General features: G+C 42.9%; 1 protein-coding gene across 1 annotated transcript in view; it reads left to right on the top strand.

Annotated features, from left to right (window-relative positions):
• Positions 1-19,199, top strand: part of LIPH (lipase H) — a 47,638-nt gene extending 28,439 nt beyond the window's left edge. The window contains exons 5-10 of the mRNA XM_028505318.2: positions 2,226-2,315; positions 7,064-7,231; positions 8,549-8,644; positions 10,574-10,685; positions 14,165-14,338; positions 17,686-19,199. Of these exons, the coding sequence (XP_028361119.1) occupies positions 2,226-2,315; positions 7,064-7,231; positions 8,549-8,644; positions 10,574-10,685; positions 14,165-14,338; positions 17,686-17,773 (728 nt within the window). The 3' untranslated portion in view covers positions 17,774-19,199. The remainder of the gene's footprint in view (positions 1-2,225; positions 2,316-7,063; positions 7,232-8,548; positions 8,645-10,573; positions 10,686-14,164; positions 14,339-17,685) is intronic.
• The last annotated feature ends 3,375 nt before the right edge of the window (positions 19,200-22,574 follow it).

Below are 22,574 nucleotides of genomic sequence, written 5' to 3'. Positions count from 1 at the left end.
TTCATCCTTCTGCTCCAAATTATTGATTTGAGTCCCTGTTTCCTTCCCTTCACTGTTGGTTCCCCATATATATATTTTTTTATTTCACTTTGTTCTTTTACTTCTTCCTGTTATTTAATTTCTTCCTTTATTTGGCAGACATACTCAATCATTTCTGTGAGCATCCTGATTACCAGTGTTTTGAACTCTGCATTTGATAGGTTGTCTATCTCCTTGTCACTTAGTTCTTTTTCTGGAGTTTTGATCTGTTCTTTTATTTGGGCTATATTTCTTTGTCTTGGTACACCTGTTATGTAGTAAGCGGTGGAGCCTTAGGTATTCTCCAGGTGGGGCAACCCATGTCTCTGCATTGTGGTGCTGCATGTGGGGGAGGGGTCAGAAAAGGAGCAATGCCACTTGCTTGGCTCTTGCCCTGCTTTCAGTTGCTTCCCCCACTACCCACAAGCAAATTGGGCCCTTCTGGTGCTGATTCCTGGGTGTATGTTCTAGGACCCTGTGGGTCTCTCCAGTGAACTCTCTTGTGAGGCTGGGAGTTTCTCCTGCTTTCACAACACCCACAGGTTTTTTCAGTCAGTGGTTTGAGGCTTTATTTCCCCACACTGGGACCCTGGGTTGTGTGGTCTGTCTCGCTCCTCAGTTGTTTTTTGCTGTTTATCTGCATGCAATTGTGGGACTGCCCGCTCCACCAGCTGCCGCCCTACCCACCCAGTCTGCCAGCCATAGCCGCGCCACACATCTTCTGTGCTCCAGCTGCCCGTCTCCACCCCTCCAACCGGTCTGGATTAATGTTTCTTCTTTAACTCCTTGGTTGTTGGACTTCCATACAGTTCAATTTTCTGGCAGTTCTGGGTTTTGGTTTTTTTTTTTTTAAGATTTTATTTATTTTTAGAGAGGGAAGGAGTGGGGAGAGAGAGAGAGAGAAACATCAATGTGCGGTTGCTGGGGGTTATGGCCTGCAACCCAGGTATGTACCCTGGCTGGGAATCGAACCTGGGACACTTTAGTTCCCAGCCCGCGCTCAATCCACTGAGCTACGCCAGCCAGGGTAGTTTTGGTTTTTAAACTGGTCGTTGCCCTTCTTTTGTTTGTGTGAGGAAGCAAAGCCTCCATCTTGGCCAAAAGTTTCTAAACTTCAGTCACCTTCAAAGTACTCTCAACTTGATGCAATACACCTAAGAAGACATTTTTTTCTAAACGTTTTTGAACTTGTTGATTTTGATGCCTTTTAGTACTTCTGCCTTTTTGTTTGTTTGTTTGTTTTACTTCCTCCATGTCAGCAAACATTTCTCTTTGAGAACTTTTTTTCATGTGGGGAAACAAAAAATAGGCACTCAGGTGAGATCAGGTGAATAGGGAGTGTGGACATGGGGGATCATGCCGTTTTTGGTCAAATACTGCTGAATACTCATCGAGGTATGGGCAGATAGGTGCGCTTGTAAATCACCCATCATGACATAGGCGAACAATTTGAAAGGGTCTTTAGAAAAGTTCACCAAAGCCGAATGCAGCCTCTCCCAACAATGCCAGCTGGCACACTGTTACAGATGGGTTCCTAGAACACCCGCCTAGCTGGGGAAGCCTGTACTACAAGGTGTCTGCTTTCCAGAAGCTAATTCTGTTTTTGGGGGGTCCCCCATTGTACATATATAAATAATCCTTTTAATCAAGCATTTTACTGATTATTTGGGGGCTGCAAGGGTAAAGAGAATAGGCAATTATTAAATCTATCTATAGTTTTTTAGGTCGCTGTTTTCTAGAAGATTTTCCAATCTCTTTACCATACTAGATCCCAAAATTTTAAAATTTTTTTCTACTAAGTAAAAATTTATTCTTCCCTGTTTCTTATTCATTAAAGATTTACACAGATGCAAGTAGAGGCTTAAGAAGCACGCAGGGAATAGAGGGCACCAGAGAAATGTTATGAAGAAAACTATCCTTTTACCAGCCTTGTAGTGAATGAGTGACCAAACTCTCTTAGGTCTTCAGAAACATCAGAAATAAGCTCTATCACTGTCTTCACAGTCTCCTAGTTATTGTGTGCGTATGTGTTTACAGCAGTGATACTCTCTAACTAGCTGGGTAACTTTGGGGAAAATATTTAAACTGAAATAAATAGAATAATAATAATTAATAATAATACAACCCCTGTCCAACTCCTGCAGGCAAATGAGCGATGAGATGTGAACAGTTCAAAGCAGTCTAAAGCACAGTATGCTCTCTTTTAGCCCTGGGCTACAGGGAACCATTAGGAAACATAGACTTCTACCCAAATGGAGGAGTGGATCAACCTGGTTGTCCCAAAACAATCTTCGGAGGTAAGTGCAAATACTTTACATTTTTTTTGTCTTTAAAAAGGTATATTTAAAAAATTTGATATTCTATGTGGGATAGTTTTTAATAAAAAATATTCCTGAGCTCTGGCTGGTGTGGCTCAGTTGAGTGCCAGCCTGCAAACCAAAGGGTTGCTGGTTCAATTCCCAGTCAGGGCACATACCTGCATTGCAGGCCAGGTCCCCAGTGGGGGGCGCTTGAGAGACAACCACACATTGATATTTCTCTTCTTCTCTTTGTCTCTCCAATCCTCTATCTAAAAATAAATAAAATCTTTAAAAAAATATTCCTTCCGATTCCCAGTCAGGGTACATGCCTGGGTTGCAGACCCAGACATGATGTTTCTCTCTTTCTTTATCTCCCTCCCTTTCCTCTCTAAAAAAATAAATAAAATCTTAAAAAAAAAGAAAGACAAAATGGCAGCAAATTTAGCCAGAAGAAATTAAAAAAATATATTCCTGAGAAGGTAGAGGTAGTATAAATATGTTATAAATTAAAAACTGTTGTTTATATATTTTTAAATAAAGATTTTATTTATTTTTAGAGAGAGGGGAAGGGAGGGAGAAAGAGAAGGAGAGAAACATCAATCAGGACCAAGGACTGAACCCACAACCCAGGCGTGTACCCTGACTGAGAATGGAACCGGTGACCTTTTGCTTTGCAGAACAATGCCCATCCTGGTCAGGGCTCAAATATACTACTTTTAATAACCATAACTAAATAATTAAAAGCTATTATGAATTGTCTCTCTTGGAAAGGTGTGTCTTTGACCTAGAAATTTCACATCTGGAAATTTCTTCTAGAGAAATAATAGGAAATATGGACAAAAATTAGAGGGCAAAGGTATTTAACATAGTGTCATTTACAGTACAGGGTCCTGCAAAAGTAATGCCTGCTTGAATGTGGTTGGTAGGGTACACGCATGTCTTGCATGAGATGGACTGCAATTTGAACATTTCATCTAAAGTGTCGTAAGGTGTGCTTGAGTGTGATATTGTTATGTTACAGAATTACATGCTTATGATTTTGTAATAAAAGATTTTGTAATAAAAATGGGGTGTTATTTGTGCCAGACCCTGTAGTTAGATTTTTAGAAGTAATCTAAATGTCCAACATAAGAAAATTATTAAATGAATATGGTACACCCACATAAAGGAATATAATTTTTAAAAGTCTTATTTTCAGAAATTAATGAAAATTCTTACAGTGTGATATGAAAGGAAAAAGACACAAACTGTACAGCATGATCCCCACTTATTTTTAAGTGCATATTTATATGCGTGTAAGTATAGAAGAGAAGACTAAACATAAATGCTCCAAATAATTACAAGGTGATCAATGGATATTAGACTTCTATGTGATTTTTGCATCATTATTTTCTATTATTTTGTATTTTCTTCTTTTTTTAGGTTATTTCCTCGTATTCTTTTTTAAAATATATTTTATTGATTATGCTATTACAGTTGTCCCATTTCCTCCCCTTCATTCCCCTCCACCCTGCACACCCTCTTCCACCCACATCCCCCCACTTTAGTTCATGTCCATGTGTCATAAGTTCTTTAGCTTCTACATTTCCCATACTATTCTTGCCCTCCCCCATTTTCTACCTACCATCTATGCTACTTATTCTCTGTACCTTTTCCCCCTCTCTCCTCCTCCCACTCCCCTGTTGCTAACCCTTCATGTGATCTCCATTTCTGTGGTTCTGTTCTTGTTCTAGTTGTTTGCTTAGCTTGTTTTTGTTTTTGTTTTAGGTGTGGTTGTTAATAGTTGTGAGTTTGTTGTCATTTTACTATGCGTGTTTTTTATCTTCTTTTTCTTAGATAAGTCCCTTTAACATTTCATAAACTAAGGACTTGGTGATGATGATTCCTTTAACTTGACCTTATCTGAGAAGCACTTTATCTGCCCTTCCATTCTAAATGAAAGCTCTGCTGGATAGAGCAATCTTTATTTTGTATTTTCTTTTTTTTTTTTTAAGACTATTTTTAAAATTTTTTAAAGATTTTATTTATTTATTTTTAGAGAGGGAAGGGAGGGAGAAAGAGAGAGAGAAACATCAATGTGCAGTTGCTGGGGTCCGTGGCCTGCAACCCAGGTATGTAGCCTGACTGGGAATCGAACCTGCAACATTTTGGTTCGCAGCCCACGCTCCATCCACTGAGCTACGCCAGCCAGGGCTGTATTTTCTTTTTTTTAAAAAATATCATTTTATTGATACTTTACTTTAAATAAGGATTTTTTTTTAAAGATTTTATTCATTTATTTTTAGAGACAGAAGGGAGGGAGATAGAGAGAGAGAGAGAAACATCAATATGTGGTTGCTGGGAGTTATGGCCTGCAACCCAGGCATGTGCCCTGGCTGGGAATCGAACCTGCGACACTTTGGTTCGCAGCCCGAGCTCTATCCACTGAGCTACGCCAGCCAAGGCTTTATTTTGTATTTTCTTAATGAGCATATGAAGTCTGTCCAGAAGGTGTCCAGCCATGTAATATAAAAGATAGGGAAATTTATTAAAGAAAATACAAGATACAAGAAATATTGTACGTAGGACAATGATGCCTCAGTTGCCTTCAAAGTAGGCACCTTGGGACCTCACACAGCTCTCCCAGTCACCATCAGCTGCCCTGATATATTTTCTTGAATCTCACTGACAGTCTGAAATTTCTTCCCTTTCATAGTTGATTTTAGTTTTGGGAAAAGCCAGAAGTTGTGGGGCATCAAATCTGGGCTGTAGGGGGGCTGAGTCACCTGGGTGATTTGATGTTTCTCCAAAAAACTTTGCAAGAGATGTGATGCATGAGCAGATGCCTTGTTGTGACGAAGCTGCTCATCATCCATTGCCCATAGTGGTGGCCTTCAGAATCATCCAAATAGTTTCCGTGGAGAAATGTTCAAGCTTAATGCAAAATTTGATGCAGAATCATTTTTCTACTGCTCAGTAATTTTGAATGCCATGGCCACACAGTACACATGCTCACTCAGTGGTGTCTACTGCCCCCACTGACTAGTACAGTGAAGTCATCATTGTTCACACATGCACATGAACACTCTCCTTGGCTTCCAGGTTACCTTGATGGTGTGCAAACTGTTCTCATTATATTAACAATGGCTGGACAGACCTCACATATTACTTTATAATGAGAAAAAGAACTCACAAAACAAAAGTGCATGGTTGGCCCTGGGCACTGTGGCTCAGTTGGTTGGAGCATCATCCTATAAACTGAATGGTTGCTGGTTTGATTCCTAGTCAGGGCACATGCCTGTGTTGCAGGTTTGATCCCCGGTCAGAGCATATGTGGGAGGAACTGATTGGTGTTTCTCTCTCACATCGGTGTTTTTCTCTCACACTGGTGTTTCTCCTTCTCGCCCTTCCTCTCTAAGACCGATGGAGAAATGTCCTCAGGTGAGGATAAAGAATGGATAATTGGAAGACAACATAAAAGGGGGGTGGGGGACCGAATTAAAAACCCATTCCTAAGTGCTCTAAATTTGTATTTCACCATTGCTAGAGAAAGTTAAATGGTCCTGGAAATAATTCTAGAAAAAGATGATCTTGTTACAAAATGGTAGCTTATATGGCCTCATGGGAAGGATGTGCTGTTTGAAAACGACTCCAATGAAATGGCATAATAGGGCCAACTGTATGGTACCGTAAATGGTAAGCAATCCTGTCCCACATCCATGAGCAGACAAAGATAATATGCTCTGCTTATAAAGGCCATCCTCTGTATTGTTATTCGTTGTTTTTGCAAGTGGAAGACCCAGAAACAGTAAATAAATATTGGCTTCCTAAGTGGGCCTAAGTGGAAACTTTGAAGAAAGAGGAACATTGATCTGATTCCAGTGTCCAGAGCTGTCCAGACCACTCCCTCACAGACATGGCTCCTCCATTCACTGGGCTCACTGTTTCCTATTCAGCTCCTTTACCTCCACTGATTACTCATCTTTGGAACCTTGTCTGAGTAACCTCATCCGGACCCAGGATGGCGTCTCTCACCATGCTTTCTCAAAGCTATCTCCTCTGCTTGCCCTCCTTGGGGATCTTCCTCAACCAACCTCCCCCTCCCCTGCCATGGCTTCTTTTTTTGATGTCTTCATTTAAATGTTCTGGACTTCTGCTGAAAACCTCTAGGGAATCTCTGACTACCATTGAATTTTTCTCCTCTGTTTCACTTGACAAAAGAAGGGTTCTACCACATAATAGCTGTGGAATCTTGGTCAAGTCATTTAACCTCTCTGAGCCTCAATGTCCTGCTAGGTCAAATGGGGACAGTCATGCTTACCTTCTTTTTCCTTTCTGTCACACGCCACTCTGATTCCTCATCTATGGGTTTTTATAAGGATTAAATGGAATAGAATATGTCGAAGCTATTAGTACAGTACCTGGTATATAAGAGACATGATAAATTGTGTGTGTGTGCATATCATATGTGATATACTATTATTAAATGCTACAGCTGCTCTATTCATTTATTTTGTTTTTATTTTTTGATTTGAGAGAGAAAGATAGAAGAGGGGAGAGAGAAAGAGAAAGAGAGAGAGAGAGAGAGAGAGGGAGACAGTGATTTGTTTTTCCACTTTATTTATGCATTCATTGGTTGATTCTCGTATGTGTCCTGACCAGGGATCAAACCTGCAACCTTGGCATATCAGGATGACACTTTAACCAGCTGAGCTGCCCAGCCAGGGCTTCTGCTCCATTCTTTAACCATTCCTTTTACAACCCAGGACTTCAGTACTTTAAGTGTGACCACCAGAGGTCCGTGTACCTGTACCTCTCCTCCCTGAGAGAGGACTGTGCTGTTACTGCATATCCCTGCGACTCCTACAGGAACTATAGGAACGGCAAGTGTGTCAGCTGTGGCGCCCCGCAGCAGGAGCCCTGTCCAGTTCCGGGTGAGTCCAATGAGCAGTCTCCCCTCTGGTTAGCCAGGAGCGAATCTTTGGAAGGAACCCTAGCACCATTTTAGTCTCTAGAACTGAGCCTCAAAATTGTGTGCTTTTCGAAAATGTACCTGGTCAGCTTTTCCTAGCCAGTTTGCTGCATGAAGTCCTCTGGGGTCTCCTAACCAGTGTCAGAAAAGCCGTCTGTGTAGGATTTCATCCAGAAGGTAGTGCAACCTCTCTGGACACTCTATTCTAGGATGAAAAAGAAGGTTCCAGAAGACCTTCTAAGCCCATCCAGGGCACAGTCACCTTGTATAGCCTGCTCCCATACAGACAGGAACACCCTCTCCTTGCACACTACCTCTCTGCTGGGGGGAAAGTCACTGTGACCCCTTCTGTCAATGAGCCTTGCAGAATTATCCCTTCCAACAAGCTGTGTCTATAAGTGCCATTGCGCCACACTCTGGCTCCTGTGTGCATTGTATGGGGGTGGGGTGGCGTGATAGATACTGTGGAGGCTGATTGGATGTTTGCTCAGGGGTAATAGAAACAGTTCAGGTGGTGAGGACTTTGGAACCAGATGGTGATGAGAATTTTCTAATTGCTCCCAAAGGAAAAACCTAAGTTAACATTAGGGCATGTTATAGACAAGGGTTTCTCAGTCTCAGTTATACAGTACAATCACCAAGAGAGCTTTTTCAAATTGCTGATACCTAGGTCCCACCCCAGATCATTTAAGTCAGAAGGCAGAGGCCATTCGCTAGCAGTGGGGACAGAGGAGCGAGAGGGGGGCCCCACCCTTTTCTGCAGGCCCAGACATGAAGGAGGACATTTATCTGCTTAGTGACATAGTCACATGTCAAACCCAGGCTCTGTGCAATTTAGAGGCCCGTTTATAGTTCCACAAAGCAGGGGCCCGAATGTAGTTCAAGAAAGCACATTGCTTTGCACGAATGATGCTATTCTAGGTATAAACCTGAATCTATTTTAACTATAAAATGAATGTATTCCTGAAAAATATCAGTGCTATTTTTAGTCTGCCCCAGTTCCCCAGCTCTGCTACTGAGAACCAGGGCTGGGTGATGTAATGTCAATAGAAAGAGGGGTCCTTTCTTCACGCCCCAGCTTAGGAACAGGACATGGAGCAGGGTGTATTGGGTGCTGGGCAGGCACTGCCTGGGGGCTCTCTGGTCCTCAGCGTGAGGCTGGTGTGAGGGGGACTAACTCAGTGGTGACGGAGGGTGACTCATTCTCTGTACCTCCCCAGCCGCTCTTACATTTCCATGATAACATGTGAGCGTTACACTTTTCCTGCTTGTTTTATAGGGTATTATGCTGATACTTGGAAAGACTATCTAAAGGAGAAGGATCCTCCTATGACTAAAGCATTCTTTGACACAGCTGAGGAGAAACCATTTTGCAGTGAGTGGTGAATGTGGTTGTTTGCTTTTTCCCAATCCTTTTATTTTCAGAATGTCTGAGTCTCAGCTCCTGGCTACTTCTTAGCAAATGAAGGCCCTGGTGAAGCCTGGGTTTTGGTGCTGGCAAGGCCTGGGTCTAATCCTGACTCTACCACACACTAGATGTGTGGCCTTGGTTAAGACACTTGATCTCTCTGAGTCTCAATGTCCTGATAGGTGAAATGGGGATAAAAATGCCTATCTTCTGGGGTAGAAGGGTTAAAATCTCAACAAATCATAGTGGTTGACTTCATCTTCCAGAAAATTCCTTGATCCCCAAGAGACATGAGATTGGGGCTAGGGAAAATCAGGTGTCAGCCACATTGACGTGTCAATTCCAGCTCCAGAGCAGCCATGCTGAGCTACTAGAGACATTGAGAGGTTGGGTATTCCAGATGGGAGCTAAATGGGGTAGCAGATACGATGCCTGGGGAAGCCAGCGGGGGTTTTCCTGGGCAGGTGTATGTCTTGTAATCTTGTCTCCCATTTCACTTTTCTTGGAGGCAACCCTTGTAAAAGAGGCCGCAGTTGCCTGGGTTTCCCTCCTTCTTTAGGGCCACGTGTGGCAGGCCAGGGTTTTGTGTCTGCCGGGTCCAAATGGGGCAAGCCCTTGAGCAATAACAGGTCATGAAATGGCAACTCCAGAGCTTCCCTCCCTCCCTCCCTCCCTTGTGGGACAGCCATCTCCCTGAGCCTCTTTCCCTTTCTCTGCAGCTCTGACCGAGAGTTGTAGATCCGAATATTGTGGCGGGATCCCCATTTTCCCAAAGCATTCTTGACCTTAGGGAGCAAAGAGCAGAGAGGAAGAAGAGTTCTCTGAACACATCATGTACTCTCTTTACCTGAACAGGAATTTATCGGGTGCCTATAAGGTGTTACTGCTGAAATTACAAAGAGGAGTAATCGTCCCTTTATTCTTTCTCAGTTATTGCTGTAGTATATTTACCTTTTTTTGTAACCCCATAAGATATTATTCAGGCAATATTTGTATGGATGTATCCATTCATTTACCATTTTTTTGATTATCATTTTTTTTCTGACTTTTTGCAAATAAAGTGTGCTAATGATAGGAGAATCTCAGAGCATAATAGGAACTCCAAGAGGTGGATCTGATTTAGTCTGAGGGTCGATGAAGGCCTCCTGAAGGAAATGACATTAAACTGAAACTTGATAGATGAGTTGACAAAGGCAGCAAAGTAAGAATGTTCAGGTCCAAGGGGTCTCTGGTTCGATTCCCAGGCAGGGCACATGCTTGGGTTGCAGGCCAGGTTCCCAGTGGGGGTCACATGAGAGGCAACCACACATTAATGTTTCTCTCCCTCTCTTTCTCACTCCTTTCCCCTCTGTCTAAACATAGATAAATAAAGTCTTTTAAACAATTAAAAAAAAAAGAACATTCAGGTGAGGGGAAGGCCCAGGAGTAAGAGGGAGCTTGGCAGTGCAGCTGGTGCTGCATGACTGAGGACGTGATGAGGGAGGCTGGGGAGGCTGGTGGACATGGCCCAGGCTGTGGAAGACCTTGTCGGCTGTGGAGGGTCTCTAATGGCACCTTGCTGGTGTATTCTTAAATGGGCAGGGTTTGAAGTGAACCTGTCACAGTCAGCAGCAGGCCACGAGACCTTGGCCAATAAGGTGGGAACACTGATATTCAATGGTGCTGCCTAAACATGGTGACTGGATACCGTTGAATTCTGCTGTCACTCAAGCCATCTTTACCAAGGAGAATAGAAGGGAGTATTAGAAAATTCTACCTTGGATATTTGCAGAGAAACTAGAAATGAACTAAAAAAGAGACTCAGTTATTAGGGAGGTTGGGTTTTTAGGAACTGACCCTTTAGGGGAGCAGTTGGGAATACCTCTCTCTCTTACCATGTTTCTCCTGGTTTTGCAGTATATCATTACTTTGTGGATATTATAACGTGGAACAAGAACATAAGAAGAGGGTCCATTACAATCAAATTGAGAGACAAAGCTGGAAACACCACAGAATCCAAAATCAATCAGTAAGTTGAGTTGGGTTAGTTTGCAGTCTGCTGTTTTCCTTTTTGCTCAGAGAAATTAAACCCCAAATATACCTATTCTTATTTTTACATCTGTACTTTTTGTTTTACAAAAGATATAAGAGGACATATTGTGTAATTGCTTCCTGTGGCTGTTGACCCCTCTGGCTCTTTACAAATGGACTGGTGCAAGGCTTACCTCTGCCATCCTTCCTTTCTTCCCTACCCTCTGCCCCTCCCCCCTTCCTTCTCTCGCCCTCTCTCTCTTCCTTCCTTCCTTTTCTCCCTCACCTCCTCCCTTCCTTTGTTTAAACATTTAATTACAGAAGTTATCTTCACTTGCTGTGAAAGACTTAAACAGTAAAGGAGAATGTAAAACAAAAGTGCAACTTCTTGGTCCATCCAAACAATCCCACCCCAACAGACACCCACCCCCATACATGTATGTTTCTATTCTTTTATGAGCTTACCACATACACACACATACATATATGTATATATGTACACACACATGTGTATGTTTGTAAAACTCAGAGAATGTAATGTACAATAGAAAATTGGAAATACCTTAAAAATCCCATAATGAGAAAATGGCTAATTTAAAAATTCCCATGTAGCCCTGGCTGGAGTAGCTCAGTGGATTGAGTGCGGGCTGGGAACCAAAGTGTCCCAGGTTCGATTCCCAGCCAGGGTACATGCCTGGGTTGCAGGCCATAACCCCCAGCAACCACACGTTGATGTTTCTCTCTCTCTCTCTATCTCCCTGCCTTCCCACTCTAAAAATAAATAAATAAAAATCTTTAAAAAAAATTTAAAAAAATTCCCATAATAGAATATTATTCATACATTGAGGTTTTTAGGAAAATTAAATAAAATGCTTATAATATGCAAAGTGAAAAGCTTCAGGATATAAAATTATATTAGGTATAAAACTTAACAATGTATTCTCTATATATGAAGTTTTAGCTTGGCAATATTAGAAAAGTGAAATAGAGTCCTGGCTGGCGTAGCTCAGTGGATTGAGCACGGGCTGCGAACCAAAGCATCGCAGGTTCAATTCCCAGTCAGGGCACATGCCTGGGTTGCAGGCCACAGCCCCCAGCAACCGCACATTGATGTTTCTCTCTCTCTCTCTTTCTCCCTCCTTTCCCTCTCTAAAAATAAGTAAATAAGTAAATAAATAAATCTTAAAAAAAAAGAAAAGTGAAATAGAAACATGACAAAGTATTAGATTTCCCTTTGGGTGGTGGAAATATGAGTGCTTTTTTTCAGTTTCTCTTTATTTTTGCAATTCTGTATATATTGTGTGCATGTATTATATACTTATATATGTTTTAAAATAATTAATAATTTTTTCATCTATTACTTCTACATTTGAGAAAAAGAAAAAAAATACCCTAAACTCTGTACTTTAAGCAAAGGAACTCGAGGCTTATTTTGCTCATGTACTCAGGAAGTGTTCCCTGGGTCCTGCTGACTGCGAGGCATTCGGGTCACATCTCGGCCTTACCCATAGAAGACCGAGTAGAATGCCATCTGAAACTGGCAAGCGCCTCCTTACTGGTTCACTGTGCAGACCTAGAAACTGTGGGTGGGTGGTTTAGAGGTGCTTTTTAAAGTGCATCTTGAATAATAATAATAATAATAATAATAGCCTTTGTCTATTGAAGTAAGCTCGTCACACACATTGGCTAATGAAATTCTCACTAGAACCCTGTGAGGTAGTATTACCATCTCTATTTTATGAATGAGGAAACTGAGGCTCAGAGAGGTCAAGTAATGTGGTCAGTATCACACAGCTGGCTGATCAGAGCAAATTAGGTAAAATCAGAGGCAGATCTGTTCAACCCCAAAGCCCATAGCTTTAATCACTACATTACATTCCTCCCACTGAGCTGTATTGCTCCCTCCACCCACCACACTTAAGGTTGTGAGTAGTGTGGGGTTTTTTTAGGGTTATTCATGTCTCTGTTTCATAGACCTCAGTACAGTGCCAATATTCTCAAACCCACAGTGGGGCAGCATTTTCCGGGAGAGCACCATTAGGTATAGCACACCTGGAGGAATCAGCCTCAGGTGGTTTCTGCGCTGTGACCTTCAGCGAGGAAGCTAGGCAGAGACCTCATCTGGAGGTTCTAGGGAATAGCAGGGGAGATTGTGCAGTTACATAATGGGGAGCGTTCACCTAGCAAAATTTGAGTATTCGTGCCTATGTCTTGAGTATTGAGTATTCCTTTACATGTCTTAGAAGTTTTAATTTACACAGTAAATTTCTTCCTAGGATGAACTCCTAAATTTATTTGGGGGTTTTTGTCTTGAATACATATGATGGAGACCTTAACATCTTTATTTTAGCCATGGTTAATCATTCTCATTCTCATCATGTTTGTGGAAAAGTCATCACCAATCAGAGAGTATATGGGGAGGGGGAAAGGAACTACATGTTCTATTACATGGGAGATAATGGCTACTTCTTTTTGCAAGGCAAACTTTAACATTTTAGTATTATTTTCACAATTTAAGGTAAAGGAAATGATAGCATGTACTTTGAGTTTATCCAGTCTTACCAGACTATGGTACAAATGGGGTCACATTCAAGGTCTGCCTGATGACTCTCCCTATAGCCACACGTTAGATGTATTTCTTTTTTAACCTTTAAAAATATTGAGATATAATTCACATCCTGTAAAATTCATCCTTTATTTTTTTAAAAGATTTTACCTATTGCCCTGGCTGGTGTGGCTCAGTGGATTGAGTGCCAGCCTGCAAACCAAAGGGTACCTGGTTTGATTCCCAGTCAGGGCATGTGCCTGGGTTGTGGGTGGATCCCCAGCTGTGTGTGCATGAGAGGCAACTATACACTGATGTTTCTCTCTCTCTCTTTTTCCCTTCCTTTCTCTAAAAATAAATAAATAAAATCCTTAAAAACTTTTTACCTATTTATTTTTAGGAAGAGGTGAAGGGATGTAGAAAGAGAGGGAGAGAAACATCTGTGCATGAAAGATCGATGAGCTGCCTCTCACTATGCCCCCAAACGGAGACCTGGCCCACAACCCAGGCATGGGCCCTGACCGGGAATCGAATTGACAGCCTTCTGGTTCACAGGCCAGCATTCAAGCCACTGAGCCACACCAGCCAGGGCAAAAATTTATCCTTTAAAAGCATCTGTTTCCTTGTCTGTAAAATGAAGATAATACTCACCTGGCAGAATTTTTCAGGGGATTGGAGATATATGTCAAGAGTTGCCTAGCATATAGTAGGCAGCACACACCTTTCTGAGGTCATAGCATTTCATCAGTCCTGGGGGCAGCAGCTTCACTTACACAGTCCTTTGGAATCCAGTGGGCTTTGCCCACAGTCATCGGCCACTGCAGGCTATGGACTCAAGTGACTCCCGCTCACTTGTGATTTGTAAGCTTCAAAAGTGTTTTCTTTCACTGGCAATTTATATCCATTTAAAAAATATTATCTCTTCCCTCTAGTGAACCAGCAACATTTCAGAAATACCACCAAGTGAGTTTGCTTGCAAGATTTAATCAAGATCTGGAGAAAGTGGCGGCCATTTCCTTGGTCTTCTCTACAGGATCTGTAATAGGCCCGACATACAAGCTCAGGATTCTCCGAATGAAGTTAAGGTCACTTGCCCATCCAGAGAGGTGAGCCATACATAGATAGGCTGGGGTTGACAAGCTCCTGCTTTCCAAAGATGCTGTTGGTTCTGGTCCAGTCTGGTTGGTCTAATGCTATAATTCGACTTCATCAATTGCAATGAAGGAAATGAGGGGTTTTCTAAGAATATACCTTTTTAAAAAATATATTTTATTGACTATGATATTACAGTTGTCCCCTTTTTTCTCTCCCTTTATCCTCCTCCCCTGGTTCCCCCATTCCATCCAGTATCCCCCACTTTAGTTCATGTCCATGGGTCATACATATAAGTTCTTTGGCCTCTTCATTTCCTATACTATTCTTAACCTCCCCCTGTCTATTTTTTACCTATCAATTATGCTATCTATTCCCCAATTTTCCCCCTCCCACTCCCCACTGATCATCCTCCATGTGATCTCCATTTCTGTGATTCTGTTCATGTTCCAGTTGTTTGTTTAGTTTATTGTTGTTTTTGTTTTTTAGGTTCATTTGTTGATAGTTGTGAGATTGTTGCCATTTTACTGTTCATAGTTTTGATCTTTGTTTCTCAGATAAGTCCTTTTAGCATTTCATATAATAAGGGCTTGATGATAAACTTCTTTAACTTTACTGTATCTGGGAAGCATTTTTATCTCCCCTTCCAGTCTAAATGAGAGCTTTGCTGGATAGAATAATCTTGGATGTAGGTCCTTACTTTTTGCGACTAAAAATACTTTTTGCTAGCCCCTTCTTGCCTGTAAGGTTTCTTTTGAGAAATCAGCTGATAGACTTATGGGAACTCCTTTGTAGGTAACACTCTGCTTTTCTCTTGCTGCTTTTATGATTCCCTTCTTACCTTTAATCTTGGGTAATATAATTATGATGTGCCTTGGTATGTGCTTCCTGGGGTCCAACTTCTTTGGGACTCTGTGTGCTTCCTGGACTTGCATGTCTATTTCCTTCACCAGACTGGGGAAGTTTTCTTTCATTATCTGTTCAAATAAGTTTTCAATTTCTTGGTTTTCCTCTCCTCCTTCTGGCACCCCTATGATTCAGATGTTGGAACATTTAAAGTTGTCCCAGAGGTTCCTAAGCCTCTCCTCATTTTTTTGAATTCTTATTTCTTCATTCTGTTCTGGTTGAATGTTTATTTCTAACTTTTGTTCCAAATCATTGATTTGAGTCCCAGTTTCTTTCCTTTTACTGTTGGTTCCCTGTATAGTTTTCTTTATGTCACCTTGTATAGCCTTTACTCCTTCCTTTATTTTGCATCTGTACTCAGCCATTTTTGTGAGCATCCTGATTACCAGTGTTTTGAACTCTGTATCTGATAGGTTGGCTATCTCTTCATTGTTTAGTTCTTTTTCTGGGGTTTTGATTTGTTCTTTCATCTGGGCCATATTTCTTTGTCTTGGTGTACCTGTTACATTGTAAGAGGTGGAACCTTAAGTACTTGCCAGGGTGGGGCAACTGACTTCTCTGAGTTGTGATGCTGTATGTGGGGGAGGGGTCTGAGAGGGAACAATGCCACTTGCTTAGCTCTTGCCCCGCTTTCAGTCATTTCCTCCACTTCCCACAAGTGAATTGTGCCCTTTCAGGTGCCGCCTGGTGCTGATTCCCAGGTGGGTGGGCTTGTGCACTTTCTAGGACCCTGTGGGCCGCTCCCACAGAATCTCCTGTGAGACTGGAAGTTTGTCTCACCTCTGTAACCCCCACAGGTTTTTACAGCCAGAGGTTTTATTTTCCCGAGCTGGAACCCCGGGTTGCATGGTCTGTCTTGCTCCCCAGTTGTTTCTCCTGGCTTATATGCATGCAAATATGAGACTCCCCAGTCTGCCAGCCACCACCTTGCTGCGTATCCTTTCTGCCCTGGCTGCCCATCTCCACCCTTCCTACCACTCTGGATGAATGCTTCTTTTTTAATTCTTTGGTTGTCGGACTTCCATACAGTTTGAATTCTGGCAGCTCTGCTTATTTTTGGTTTTTAAATTGGTTGTTTTCCTTGGTTGTGCAAGGAAGCGAGAAAGCGAAGTGTATCTATCTACCTACGCCTCCATCTTGGCTGGAAGCCCTAGAGTTATTCCAAGAATAGACTTGATAAAAACAATTAGCCCAGTAATCCAAGAGAATTTTACTGTTACGTATTTAAGGATAAATGACCTAATAATTTAAGGAAATAATGTTATATGTTTAGAATTATACAGTTCCTCCCTAACCACTCTAACCACACTGTTTTGCAAGCTGATAATTTGTCGTGAAAAAGAAAACCTCATATAATTTGACAAACTGATAGAACAGGGACTTGTACCATAAAAAATGGTCCAGAAAAATTGGAACATTGTATTTCATTGATACAATATGAAAGTACCATATCAGTGTGAACTTTGATAATTGCTCTGAGAATATTGTTGTTCTTAGGAATACACATTAATGAATTAATTAAGTGGTCAATAAAAAAATGTTAAAAAAAGAATTAAGTGGTAAATGACCTATTCTCAGTTGGTTCAAAAACAGTAAACAACAATGTGTGTGTGTGTGTGTGTGTGTGTGTGTGTAGAGAGAGACAGCAACAAGGGAGAGAAGACAGGCTGTGACGGTGTGTATGTTCTGTTACTAATGCCACACATGGTCCTAGAGTCCAGTCCCTGGACGGAGCTAGTCAGAAAGTGATGTGGACAGTTAGTACTTTATAAATACCTTTTTCCTGAAGGTTTAGGCTACCCTAAAACATTTAATAATACAAGTTTCCCCTAAAAGAAGAGTTATTACATCTTAAAACAATAGGACTTTTTTTTAAGATTTTTATTTATTTATTTTTAGAGAGGGAAGGGAGAGAGGGGGAGAGAGAGAGAAATATCAATGTGCGGTTGCTGGGGGTCATGGCCTGCAACCCAGGCATATATCCTGACTGGGAATCGAACCTGCAACACTTTGGTTCGCAGCCTGCGCTCAATCCACTGAGCTACGCCAGCCAGGCACGATAAGACTTCTTAATACTTTTTTCCATGATTACCAGAGGAATACATGTTTATTTAGGAAATTTGGAAAGTTCAAAAAGTGTTGGGAAGCAGAGAAACATCCCACATAATGTCCTTATTCAGAGGTAACCACTGTTAATACGTTTGGTTATTTCTTTCTAATCTGCTTTCTGTTACTGTTTTTAAACATAGTTGAGATCATGTGTCAAATAAATTTTACATCCTACTTTCTTCTTTTTGTTGATATTACTTTGCTCATTTACTAGAAGCACTTTTGTATAACATTAGAAATCATTGCTAACTCATTTGATATAGTAAGGATGTAATACAATTTATTTTGCTAGACGAGGGTGTTTGTATTATTTTATTGACAAGAATATGTTACGCTCTTCTCACAGGCCCCAGCTGTGTCGGTACGACCTTGTCCTGATGGAAAACATCGAAACAGTCTTCCAGCCTATTCTTTGCCCAAAGTTGCAGATGTAAACGTTGTCAGGACGCATGAACACCAATAACATCAAGAAAGATACGACAGGCTTTTTAAAAGCCTCATTGCACCTTTTCCTCAAGGCACAAAAAGTACGGAGAAACCAGGGATTTTTCCAGTAGTGTCCTGTGGATGTCGCATTGCAAAATGTCACATGGCTTTGCATTATAGAGCGGTCCTGGGAAGGAAGCCCTTAAGTAGGGCAAGTCAGAAATAGCCAGGCTCCAGGCAGCCCAGCGATTTGTCTGGCTGTGTCCTGGGGCCTCATTTGTTCCGCCCTGTGATTCTGCTGCCTCTCACTTGGGCAGTTCAGCCAGATGAGCATCTCAAAGGGAAGAACTAGCTGGAGACCTCACTTTGGACTCGACTCCACTTTCCCTGTGCCAATTGCTCCAGGCCCCCACATACGGAAGGGAATGGAGACTGACCTACCTCACAGGGCTGTTGTATGGGCCTGGGAGGCAAATGTATGAAGGGTTCTTTGAAACTCCATGGGTGCCACATCCGTCAGTGGTTTGATAAATGTGAATGTACTTTTATTTATTTTGATATGGCTTATCTAATACGCAATAAGAGAGCTACTCTTTATCAACACCGGCTTCTCTCTTGGGCTGTGTGCTCTGGGGAGGCAAGAACACCACACCCCTGGCTTCTGATGACCTCTAAAGTGGGAAAAATATTTATTTTTCCTTATTACTAATGTGACCCATGATTATTAAAGGAAATTTAGAAAATGCATAGATGCAAAGCGAATATATGCTATATGCAATCCCACCTGTTAGGGGTAATTAATATGAACCTTTTGGAATAATGCTAAATAGCTTGTGTTGCTAACATGTGAATTCAAAGCATAAATTGGTCTTTTCTTGGAGCACTGGAAGCCTCCAGTTTGAGGAATTTCTAGGCTTCCCCGAACTGTGTGCAATCCATGGATCTGGAGTGACCGCAGCAGCCAAGCCAAGAGGCCCAGAGGGCTGAGGACTGAGAGGCCAGAACCAGGGAAGGGCCATCCTTGGGGCCAGATGCCCAGCACGGGGACAGAGACAAAGGGGTGAGCCTCACGTGTCCCATAGCTGTGGCCACTGCAGGGAGTTCTGCGATTCCCGAGTGTCACAGTCCTGGTGACTTCCTCATCCAAGTGATTGTCCTACTGCTTTCTGTGAGAACAGCTCTTATTTTAAAGAAATGGACTCTCTATTCCATAAATTATAGAATTTTGTAGCTACATTTCCATGTGGCACATTTTTATAGATGTAATACAGAGTTTTTCACTTAAGTGAGGGATGCCTGCAGGGAATGACTGAACTGTGAAAGAAATGTCTCAGCGATGTCCTGCCCACCTGGACATTTTTGTCACCCCTCCCCCTCCTTCTCACTTTTCCCCAGCCATTATGGATGGAGAGATAAACACGCTATTGGCCTGGATTTGTTTTAGAGTTTTGTTTGTTCTGCATTTTGTGGCTTAGCACAGTCACTTCTTCATCCTTCTTCCCTTGCCTGGTAGGCAGCAGGTCAAAACAATAGCAAGAAATTGTCAGGAATAGCATTTCTATCATGTACAAACTCCTTGGGCCAGAGAGTCTCCATCAGCTTCACCTGGTGTCTCCTAGCCTGGTGCTCTGCCCACTGAGGATCGGCTGCACAGATGAGTGAGTGGGTAACTGAGTAAAAGAAAGAGGGGAGTTTGTTCACTGGAATGAAGATGAATTTCAGTGAGTTTCATGCAACAGTCTCAGGTGTGACCACTCTTGTCAGAATCTCCCAAGGCCCCTGGAACTTTGGACTCTGTCTCTTGTTATCCTTGCCCCTCTCCTCCTTTCTCTTTGTCAGTGTATCTGTCAGAATCCCAAATCCAAGCTACCCTCTTCCCGACTATATGCACCAATTACCTTCTACTTCATGTGGATCTTAGCTCAGTTGTCATGTCTTCCGGGGAAGTCTGCTTGGACCTCATTTCCCAGACAGCATGATGGACTTCTCCTGCATAGCACTTTTTTAAGTTGTATTTTTGTACATTATTTGTTTAATAATTGTGTGATTCTTTGTTTAATATATACTTTTCTTCACTAGATCGCTCTGTGAGGCAGGAGCTGTGTGCCAGAGTAATGCCTGCACTTGGGACACAGTGATTAAATGAACACTTTCCATTATCTTGTGAGCCTGTGGAACCAAGTTCAGTTGTAAGTCAAGGCCTCCTCTCCCGCAGCCAGAGGGCACATTCCTGGAGGCGCCCACCCTTCTCTTCCTTTGACTTCTCCCCCAGGCGCTTTTGTTATTATTGTCTTCGTTATCTCTGGAGGCCTTTAGCTTACTTCCCAGGCTCCCCAAGGAAAAGAGATTGGCTTGTTTTTTCACTCCTCTTTGAACCTGCCAAAGGTTCCCAACACCATTCTTGAGCATGCTTACAAGCCTGAAGCCTGGGAGATTTTGCTGTCCCCCATTTTAGTGCCTTGGCTAAAACCCTCCAGGGCCTTCAGCGTTCCCGGAGGACTCCGAGTTATGGCTCAAAGATGGCCTTGCTTGTTTTCCCATGATGCCCTTTCACCACCTTCTTTTCCACCGGTTTTGTATGTGCGTCCGTAACCATCTTTATTATGCAGTAATGTATATGTTTCTGTGTCTGCGCCCCTTCCGGGACTGTGAGCATCTCAAGAGCAGCAGCTGTTCATTTGTCTTGGCTGCCCCAGCACCTAGCACCACGACAGGCACAAGGAAGGTGCTCATTAAATGTTTGTGGAACAGAATGGAATGGACTCAGCCTTAGGACTTGAAGGAGGTCCCATCCACTGTGATTTAGACATCAACACACAACCATTATGCCCCAAACCCTAAACTTAGAAGCGCCCAGATTCGGACTCCTGCCCTGTGCTCTCAGTCCTGCAAAAGCCTATCTTGGCCAAGACGATCTGGGATGCCAGCGACAGAAATCCACCCATACTAACCCAAATTTTATTGAAGAGATTACTTGTAGAAATCAGGAAGAGCTGAACCATCAGACCTGAGCAAGGACAGGGATTGGGGCAGCCCATAGCCTTCAGCAGCAAGAGTTCATGGGCCTTTATTAACCCTAGTGCTCTGCCACGAGTCTGTCGGACTCAGCTTGGCTCTCACCAAAGGGCAGCTAGACCATTGGGTCCTTGAGACCATAGGGTCCTCAGCCACTCATTAGGTGGTCTAATCCCAAAGTTCAGGGAGAGGAACCAGCCACTGGATCCTCTTAGGGAAGGTGACCTTCCTGTTCCCAGCCGCTACTGGTTGGAGTGGTGTGGGGAAGCAAAATCACGTGGTCCTCAGAGCTGCTCCTTTCGATTGCTCTCTGCAGAGCTGAGTACGCCAGAAAAGGAGGTTGAGTGCTGTTGACAAAGAGCCATGGTAAGTGCCTGGCTGATTCACTCTCACTGGAACCTCTTGCCTTTTCTTGCCTTCTACTTCCCTGAGCCATCCTGCTTCCCAGTCCAGCATGTGTCCCTTGTGGGGGGTGAAGCTGTCCTTTGTCAGGCTGCCTGGGCATGTACTGTAAACAAGTGGCCTTGATGGAGGCTGGTGCAGCCTGCAGGCGGTGCACTGGCTGGTTTGAGTTGGCTCTGCAGGTGTTAGGTTGGGGGCCAGGAGAAATGGGGAGACTGAGGTCAGAGTGGAGGCAGGTTGGGAGTGGGGAGCACAGTCCAGGGCTTCCTTCCCAAGCAGAGAAGTTGAGTAGGAGGAATCAGAACAGGAGTTGGGGTGGGGGGTGGGAAGTCAGGGACAGCAAACAGAGGCTTGGTAGTGAGCCTGTAGAAAATTTTGCATTTCCCAAAATAGCTGTTAAAGGTTCTTTACCACCTCCTGTTGGCCAAATCCCACAACCTTCATTCAGATCTCCTTGCTGGATTTTTCCACGGACTCTGACACTGAGCACTGGTCAGTGTCCTAACAGTCTTGCTTGGGCTCTCAGGGCACCTCTCCTGCCCGACCTCCATTTCTCATCCAACATCCTTGAATGAACTGCCTGGTTCTCTCTCCCTGGTTCCACTATTTCCTGACCTGGCTTATGACCTCAGTCTTCTCTCACAAAGGTACAGGAGGGCAAGAGACTAGATGCTGTGTTTGCTGGTGTTTGACCTCTGCTGACTTCACTCTTCCTAAGCTCCCATGTCCTGAACTGTAAAGTGAGGGCTGTTAAGAGTCCCTGCTTCATATTATATGGAATAAACACATTATTGCATGTAAAACGATTACTGTGAGGTCTTGAGTGTGTTAAGCACTCAGTGAATGTCACCTGCCATTACTTCTCCCCTCCCCTCATTTCAACTCTCTCTAGAGGCAGCTGATGTCCAAATCTGATGTTCAGTCCAAGCTCCGCATTTTCACCCGCTTGTTGAGAGGCAGTCCAGGGCAGAGGGAAGTGCATGGGCTCAGGAGGGGCAGACAAGGGCTGAGCCCTGTTCAGCACTCCCAGCTCTGGGCTCGCAGAGTGACTTCTTCTGAACACCTGCTCACCTACTCATCCATAAGTGGGATAATGATACTTGCTTCTCTGGAGTGGAATAAGCTTTGGTATGTCTGTTTCCTCCATGGCACTTACCATGTTCTATAATTATATCTTTCTCCATGCTCTCCCCCAACCAAGGGGAAGTAAATTCCTTAAGAGCAGGAGCCTTGCCTTCCTGTTCACTATTCTGTTCCTTGCCCCAGCATACTGCTGACACAAGCTCATAACACTGGTTTCTCATTCACTTTCTGTATTCTGTTGACTTCTCAAAATCAATATGTACCAAACAACTAGTCATTTCCTTGCCAACTCATCGCACCAGACGGAGC

Source organism: Phyllostomus discolor, chromosome 2 (assembly GCF_004126475.2).
Source record: "Phyllostomus discolor isolate MPI-MPIP mPhyDis1 chromosome 2, mPhyDis1.pri.v3, whole genome shotgun sequence".
NCBI lineage: Eukaryota > Metazoa > Chordata > Mammalia > Chiroptera > Phyllostomidae > Phyllostomus > Phyllostomus discolor.
This window is presented reverse-complemented; position numbering and strand designations above follow the sequence as displayed.